The sequence below is a fragment of the Trifolium pratense genome, linkage group LG4 (assembly GCF_020283565.1).
Source record: "Trifolium pratense cultivar HEN17-A07 linkage group LG4, ARS_RC_1.1, whole genome shotgun sequence".
Lineage (NCBI taxonomy): Eukaryota > Viridiplantae > Streptophyta > Magnoliopsida > Fabales > Fabaceae > Trifolium > Trifolium pratense.
The window spans coordinates 24,460,015-24,468,982 of record NC_060062.1 but is presented as its reverse complement, the minus strand read 5'-3'; the positions used below and the strand labels follow the sequence as shown (position 1 = coordinate 24,468,982).

Sequence of the window (8,968 nt, the reverse complement as noted above, 5' to 3'; positions counted from 1 at the left end):
GACTCCTTATGCCTTAAGCACTCTTCAGATGGGGAGAAGAGGCGATATGCCGCGCGCACGGTATACTGAGGATCATAGCCTATATATAGTTTGATGGTCAATTAGGGTTCCTATTATTCTGAAATGGGTCATCCTGACATCCACTTATATAGTGAGCCCATATCCAATTAATTTCTAAATAGAATTCTAATTAGCCTTTTAAATTTATTTGATCACTTAATCAATTAAGGCTCTTAATTGATGAATAGTTAATATAATTATATAAAGATATTTTCCCACATAATATATTATTGGAATATCATAAAATATTCCAACACCGACGCCTTCTAGGGTTGGAGTGGAAAGTTTGAGTGTATCACTCGCGAAGTCAATATGTATGCGGATGAACTTGCTAATATTGGTTGTGAGCATGAGTCGGACTTGATGATTTATGAGCAATGTTCTGTTTTTCTTATTTATTTAAAGGGTAAATAGGGTTTTACCCCCTGCAAAATAGGTCAGTTTTGCGTTACCCCCCTGCAAAATTTTTTTTTGTGATTACCCCCCTGTAAAATGAAGATTCCATCATTTACCCCCCTCAGTCGACAACATGGATCTTGACTGGACAAAATTGATGACGTGGGATGCATGTGTGGCTTTTCATTCATTTTTTATTAAAGTTTTTGTGCCACGTAGATAAATAACTTAATATAATTATTAATTTTTCAAAAAGAAAAAGAAATTAAAAAAAATTGTTAATAGAATTTATTTATAAACATTCTTGTTCTTCTTCTTCTCGGTGTAATCACAAATCAAATCCCACACAATCAACAAAATCTTCTTACCCAAATTTCTCTCAAATTTCACATCTTATTAACAACCCTAAATTATTTCTCTTCTATAACCACAACTATACGATACAAAACTAAGCCAAAGTAACAAAAAATTTAAACTTTCCAAAACTCTTCGATTCTTGGATGAAGGTTTGAGTTATTAATTTAAGTTTAATGAATATTTTTCAGATCTACAGTTTGATGAACTTTTTTGTGTTAACAAGGAATATTTTCCGGAACTTTAGGTTTAATGAATATTTTCCAGATCTGAAAACAAAAATCAAAGGTGACGATGAAGGTTTCTGTGGGTTTCGGCGAAGGTGACGATGAAGGATTATGTTGGTTTCGTTCAAGATGACAGGTTTATGTTGTTTTTGATTTTTTTTGGAGAGAAGGATGAAATTATAGCAATATTGAAGAAGATGAACCTTCAACCCCAATTACTATCGTTTTTTTCTTCTTTTTTTTTCAGTTTTTTTTTTAATTAAAAAAATAATAATTATACAATCATTAATGAATTGACAATAAAAAAATAAATATAAAATGAATTCATTCCACTTGTATGTGCCACGTCATCAATTTTGTCCAGTCAACATCCATGTTATCGACTGAGGGGGGTAAATGATGGAATCTTCATTTTACAGGGGGGTAATCACAAAAAAAAAAATTGCAGGGGGGGTAACGCAAAACTGACCTATTTTGCAGGGGGGTAAAACCCTATTTACCCTTATTTAAATTATAGTTGGTGTTTCTATTGACTACCCCTAGATTGATTGTTAAATAGTTTGTTATCTTTTCGGGGTTTCAACCTCACTCCGCTAAATAAAAATTCAAATCCTTGATAAATTACTAAAACTGTTTAATACGGTGTCGTTTCTTTTTTTTGGCGCAAACCAAATATCATCTGTGCGCAATGCATATATTAATCTCTGAGTTTTATTAGACTCAAATATGTGATGTTTTCACCAAATGAGCTAAGCAGGGAAAATAAGAACTTACAATTCCACAACATTATTTTTCATTGAAAATATTGCATTTAAAACTCATATCACCGTCTTGTTTTTGCATTGACAATTTGTTAGAGGAGAGCCAATAAACATCCCCTTACCCCGGTTTTCATTATGTCTCACCAAAAATATCGTAATTTTTTTTTATTTCATCCCCCAATGAGAAAGATAGCAGAAATATGTTCAAAACACAAGAGGGAATAGCCAACAACACAACTTTAATAAGCATGTCCTTCACAACTTTGGACAAAGGCATTCATTAAAAAAATATGTTCAAATAAGTATCATATAATGAGACAATCAACATTATTTTTTGCTTTCATTAAACAAAAAACATTATTTTCTTGCAAATAAACATTAGCCACACATTATTGTAGGTTGCGCAAAGTGAACGAGAACTTGGCGATTTATAAGGTGAAGTTGGTAATCCAGTAGGCGAACTAAGTAATTCATAATGTGAACTTTGTCATTCAAGAGTTGAACTTGGCGATATCGTAGTTGAGCTGGGTGATTCATAAGTTGGATTAAGTGTTTTAGGAGTTGAAGGTGGACTTGGTGTCCAAGGCCATCCAGGTATTGTTGGTATACCTGGAATTGTTGGTATGGGTATTCCTGGAATTACCGGTATGGGTAAGCCTGGAATTGATGGTATACCTGGTATATTTGGGAATGGGATTCCTGGTATGCATGGAATACCAGGTATAAAACAATCAATACTTGCACCGTCCACATTAGTTGACTTTGTAGCAACCTCAACTGCAAAAACCATGAAAAATAAAACTCAAATTATGGATATCCTCCATCAAATTTATCTCTAAAATAGTAATTTATGCTAATGAACACAATTTTCACAAATTTTGTTAGTTACCGTTTAAATATAACATATATCCATATGTAATGTTTAGGTGCATGATATGATCACAAATTGCAAATAAAATGTCAATATGAGTAGATATTATAACTATTATTTCATGTTAAATTATTATCCGTGAAAATAAAAACAAAATGAAAAACAACTCTTTTTAAAGTTTGGGAAAATCTTACCCAATTTCCTAGCTTCCCCTAAAGAAGAGATCAAAACAACGACAATAAAGAGGCCTTGGATGAGCAAGGCTAGTTTAGAAGACATTTTTCAGAAGTAAGTCAAAATTATAAAAACTAAAAGTTTGCTTGATAAAAATTTGAACAAAAGGTACAATATATATAGTCTACTAGTCTATTAAACATTATTGGTAAGTTATAATTTTATTTTATACCTATAAACATAAACGGTAAGATATTGAAATACTTTTTTTTTAATCATAGATATTGAAATACTTTTATTCTCTGAAAAAATCATTTATTATTTTTTGTCTCATAAAACTTAAAAAATATTTTCCATCTTATTCATCAATTATGGCGCTTTATATGTGCATAAAATTTCCTATTATATATATATATATTAATATGTCTTTATAAGGTAATAATATTTTTAATTAAAAACAATAATATTATTATATGTAAACAATAAAATAAATATCAATTATATAATTTAAATATGAACAAGGAAATATATAATTTCGTAGAAGACAATAAACAACTTTATTATTCTTCAAAAAATAAACAACTTTATTTGGAAAGTTATTCCTAGAATCCCTATGGTGGTTAAGCATTTATGCGACAACAATCTTTGAACTATTAGTTTAAGGGGTAAATTCTAATATGAATCACTTCATCAAGTGGTTCATGGTGGACCAGTCATGAATAATATTATAACGAATATACGAATTTTATAAAATCCACCGTTGGATTGAAAGTTTATATCATATAGATCATCCATAGAAAAATTGAAAACTATTTGATATGTTATTGAGAGATATCAATATTAACGGTTTATTAGATAACGTAAATTTTGATGGGTCTCAATAACATATCAAATGATTTTCAAGTACGATTATAGTTGGTGTTTCTATTGACTACCCCTAGATTGATTGTTAAATAGTTGGTGTTGCTAAACAGTGCCCCCGGGGCACTAGTTAAGGATACAAATATAGAAGTTTTATCTCATAAATTGTGCATTCAATGTTTTAATGATGTGAAAAGTTATTCTCTAGCATAACCCATTACTAAAATTGTTTAATACGGTGTTGTTTCTTTTTTTTGGCGCAAATCAAATATCATCTGTGCGCAATTGCAGATATTAATCTCTGAGTTTTATTGGACTCAAATATGTGACAAACTCTCTCAAAGAGTTCTTTTTTTTTTCATCGTCAATATCCGGCTCACTGGACCGCCTAATCTGATTCCAGCCCCTCCCAATCGCACTTACAAGGGATCGAATCGTTGTCATTCCTACCAAGTTCAACGTCAATCACCATAAAACCAACTAACAATTAATAAATATAAGGGTGTGTTTGATTTGTTAAAGGGTAAGTACTGGACAGAATAGTACAAGACAGAACGGCACAACACATGACAGAACAGCACAGAACAAACTTTTGGGATATTGAACATTTTTTTGTCTTATACGATATTTTGTTAATAAAATGGTATTTTGGCATTTTAGACAACTTGTACTGCGGACAAAAAGTTGTGCTGTGGTTTAGTGAGGTACAAAAAATTCTGTTTTTGTCCTGTCCATTGCTTCCCAGTTTGTCCAGTTCCTGAAACAGTTTTGCAATCAAACACAGTACAACTACAGTTGTCCTGTCCAGTCCTTATTTTTTAGCGAATCAAACGGACCCTAAGAGTTTTAAGACTACTAAATATCAAAATCAAATTCAAAATTTTAATTAAACTACAAAACTTTTTGGTTCCTAATAGTCTAGAATTCGAAATAAGTAAAATCTGACAAAAAAATTGTTCCACTCAAAAATCAAACTCAAATTTTCCCGAAATCGGTCTTTTTGGAAGCTGATGACTTTCAACACATGATAAAAACATACTAAACCGCAAATCACGGTCCAAATCTAGGCTAATCACACAGACATGAAAACCAAGCTTACCTTCACTTCCTCAAAATCAATGACATGGCTTATTTTCATTGGTTACATTTCACAACATTATTCCACCAATTTCTTTGACTTTTCCTTCCACCAACCAAACAACAACCTCAAAAAGCTAAAGCATCATCCTTTATAACCGCTTTCCCCTTTTCTCTTTTCCCCTTTCACCCGATTCCCTAACTCACTCTCCCTTTTTCAACTCAGTTCAAAACTCGGTCCCTCCAAACAATCATCACACTCACACACACACACCATAATAAATGAATGCATTACAAAAGTTAAAGCTCAAATCTTCATGTAACATTAGTAGTAGTAGTAGTAGTTCTAGATTCTTCTCTGAATTCTATGGCGGAGAAGGTGATGATGGAAGAAGAAGATTCATTGGAAAACGGAACCGGGTCGGGTCATGGAATAAGAAGAGTTAGTTCGAGAGCTGAAGTTGATACGTCAATGCCGTTTGAGTCTGTTAAGGAAGCGGTTACCCGTTTTGGTGGAAGTGGACCTTGGTTACCTCTCTATAGGCTTGGTGAAGCTTATGTAAGTTTTCTTTTTTTTTAGTTGTTATTTAATAATAATTTGTTTTCTAGTGTGTGTCATTTTGTTTATATATGCTATTAAGATTTAAGGTCCCATAATAATTCGTGATCACATTGATCCCTGAATGTATAGAAATTGCAAATATTATATGTTAGTGTAATTTTTATTTGTCATTTTGATTGTCAAATCTGTTTAAGGTTGTCAATTTATTCCTCAAATGTGTTTTTCGTTGGTGAATTTAGTCTATCATAAAATTACTAACAAAAGGTTCATAAGTCATAGCTAGCTCAATTGACAATGTCAATATATTACTAGGTTGGGCGTCTTCACCTGGGTTCGAATCCGGGACCTCGCAGTATGTAAGTTTCAGTTGTATTTGTTACTTTGTCTAGAAACTCAAAAAGATACTAACAAAAGAAGCACTAGAGACGTGTTTGCAATTTTGACGCATTTAGGATTATAGTGACAACACCTCCCACATTCATTGATGTAAAAAAGAAAAATTATGCATGCATCAAGTGTTATCGGTAGTGGATTGCGGAAAATATAGGAATGCCAAAAATCTGCTATGTGAAATTGAATATAGTGTTGCTTGCAAATAGAAGAAACCACATAGTTGTTGAAATAAGTTACCTAGCAGCTACTTGAATGGTGGCTGCAATTGCCCTAATAGTGAACTTTTAAGATGGCTTTGTAGTTTTCATACCAGATTCCTCAAAATCTTCTGTGCTATATTGATATAGCAGCGTTATATCCCAATTTGACAACGCTGCATGCATCAAATTACATTTCACCACATAGATATTTGCGGAGATACTTTATGAGCTAACATAACATAGTGTTTTTATTGTATGATTTGATTATATGTATGTGTAAAAGAAGTTGTTTTACATGGTTAGTATATAAAAACTTATCTGATGCCATTTTTTATCATTTACTATTTACACATAAAACATTGACGGTTAGATTCTGAGAACTGAACTTGACCACGAAGCCACGAGACAAGGAGATGCATATGAGCCGGAGAGATTAAACCACTAATTTTGTCCATGATCTTGTATCATTATCATATAATGGAGCTATGTGCAGTACAGTCTTAGTCTAAGCATCACTCACAATGAAATGCAATCTTATTTAATGAACTTCTGGCCGTTGTGCCTCTTTATATTTATCTGGTTTAGTTTCGATTTCACAACTATAATAATATCTGACTTGCAAAAGATATCATACATGTAGTAGAGTACATAGCAGAACAGTATTTTCCTTTGTAATTCACTGTCTGATGTTGAAGATTATCATTTGCAGACCAGTATTGAAGACTTCGACATAAAGAAAATCGAGGAACAAGCAGCGAAGTTGGAAAAGGATTTGATAATGAAAGAACTGGAAACACTTGATGTGCTTGAAGAACTAGGATCTGCTAAAACGATTCTCGAGAAACTAAAGCAGCAACTACAATCCGAAGCACTGAAATGTTGTGCAACTCAAGATGTGAATTCATGTGAACAGATTAAAGCCCCTGTTAAAAATTATGAAAACAATGTCAACCATCGAGAACCAATATTGCAAAGTCCAATCCCCTGCGCTGCTTCATCGCCTGATATGTTCTTAACCGAATTAAAAGAAGCTAAGAGGAACCTTGGTAAAACTATAACTGATCTCGGGACAATACAATCTTCTGTCGAAACTTTGAATAAAAAGATGAAGAAGGAGAGACTTTTTCTCGAGAGGACACGAGAGAATCTACATTCAAAGTTTGCAGCTATCTCGGCTCAAAATGTGGCTAAAAAAGAAACCTCAAAGCCACCAGAATCTCCTGTAGAAAAGGATTTTACTTTTGACATTCCACAAAATGTTGCGAGGGATTTCAAGTTAGATGTTGAACAGTACAATGGAATGGTTGAATCAAGATCCACAGAAGTTTCGAAGCAAGGGATTGAGTATGGAGAGAATGAGTTTAGTATTAAGAATGCTGAGATGAGGTGGTTTGCAGCTAAAAAGATGGAAGAAGCCGCAATGGCAGCCGAAGCGGTAGCTCTTGCTGAAATCAAGGCTCTTTCTGGTGTTGATATTTCATCGCGATTTTCTACACGAGAACATCAGAAAGTGACTTCTGCATTAGAGATGTACTCTACTCTAAATCCCGAATTTCAAATGCATGAAGAGTCTATCTTGAAGAAAATAATACATGCCAATTTCAAAATCAATGAAGCAAGTGCTTCTAAGCTAACTATTCTGAAAAAATTAGAGGAAGCAACCGATGAAGTTCAGCGTAGCAAACAAATTTTAACAGAAGCTTTAAACGGTATTGAAAATGCAAACAGAAAGCAACGTGCTGCTGAAGAGGCTCTAAGAAGATGGATTCCTGAAAACAATGTAAAGGGTCGGGCTATGCACAACTCAATTAAGCGAAACAAGTTCAATGTAGTTCAAAATCGTCAAGCTTCCAAGCCTGCCGTAAGGTCCTCAGTTTCAATGAGAGATCTACTTAGCAGAAAGCAGGTTACTGACGAATATACTATAACAAAAGAGATGGAAGAGCATGCGGAAACCAAGGTAGCGTTGAGTCAAATGCTTCGATCATTGAAGGAAAATCAAACTCTTCCAACTGAACATGAGAATGACGGGAGCGATCAAAAGCAGTCTGTAGCTCAGAGGAAGATGTTTGGATTCATCCGAATATCATTCCCCTTGGGAAAGCGAAATGATAAAAAGACATGAATTTAATCCTAATGCGTATGCCTCAGCTTGTGCATCAATGTGCTGCCATTCTTATGTTATGTGAGCTTTTTGGTTGGGTATGTGTTGGAGTTTGATTTTGTAAGTTATGTTGTTCGTACGAAGGTACTATAGTATGTATTGGGAATTGAAGTGCAAGTTCAGATATTTGTGTGGTTAATAATGAGTTTCGTGAAGATAATATACGAGGACAGCTTGTTTATGATTTTACCTATTAATTTAAGGTATTGCGAGAAGGTGTGGTGTTATGTTCCCTCACTCGAGGGGGAGTATATTGAAGATTTAATGCGAGTTTACAGTCCCATGTTGGTTAATGGATTTCATGAGGATGTTATGAGAAAACAAAACCACAGTCTTAAAGGTTTAGGTGAAATTATTAATGACATTTCACTATTTGTAGCATGTGATGCAGATTTCTGTGTTTTTGGATTCTCTAGACACCATGAACATCTTGGTGCTGGTGCACATCCTAGTTTGAAACATGACAGTTTCACAAGATTTTTTTTAATTGTTCTTTACCTTCTTTCTTTTTTTCTAATATGAATTCTTTGTAATTGAATTTTAACTTATGTTGTGAGGCAATTGAATAAAAAGTTTTGATATTTCATATTTACAAACAGTGTCATATTTTTCAGTTACAACACAAATAATGTCATATGAAGATGTTAATGATTGATTCTTCTAAGACAGAGTTGTTTTCCAATTCAAACAATTGCAATGAACCAACACATTCCCTAGCACGCGAGATTACTTACGACTATTTTCCACATGTGACAAAGTATGTTTGATAGCTAGTGTGCTCCACAATATATCTATCCGAGGAAACATATGTTAATTAAAATGCTTAACCGATAGAGCAGTAACTTGTAATACAAGTTAATGCTTTATA

The 8,968-nt window shown here is 33.4% G+C and overlaps 2 protein-coding genes across 2 annotated transcripts; one reads left to right on the top strand and one right to left on the bottom strand.

The window, feature by feature from the left end:
* Nucleotides 1-2,285: 2,285 nt before the first annotated feature.
* LOC123922337 (ESX-1 secretion-associated protein EspE-like) lies at nucleotides 2,286-2,948 on the bottom strand. The gene is made up of 2 exons (XM_045975063.1): nucleotides 2,864-2,948; nucleotides 2,286-2,575 (listed from the first exon to the last, which is right to left on the bottom strand). The coding sequence occupies exons 1-2, from the start codon at nucleotides 2,946-2,948 to the stop codon at nucleotides 2,286-2,288; spliced, it is 375 nt and encodes a 124-aa protein (XP_045831019.1).
* A 1,998-nt stretch (nucleotides 2,949-4,946) lies between these two features.
* LOC123923483 (WEB family protein At2g40480-like) lies at nucleotides 4,947-8,688 on the top strand. The gene is made up of 2 exons (XM_045976170.1): nucleotides 4,947-5,340; nucleotides 6,646-8,688. Exons 1-2 carry the CDS (start codon nucleotides 5,149-5,151, stop codon nucleotides 8,059-8,061), a joined length of 1,608 nt encoding a protein of 535 aa, XP_045832126.1. The 5' UTR covers nucleotides 4,947-5,148; the 3' UTR covers nucleotides 8,062-8,688.
* The last annotated feature ends 280 nt before the right edge of the window (nucleotides 8,689-8,968 follow it).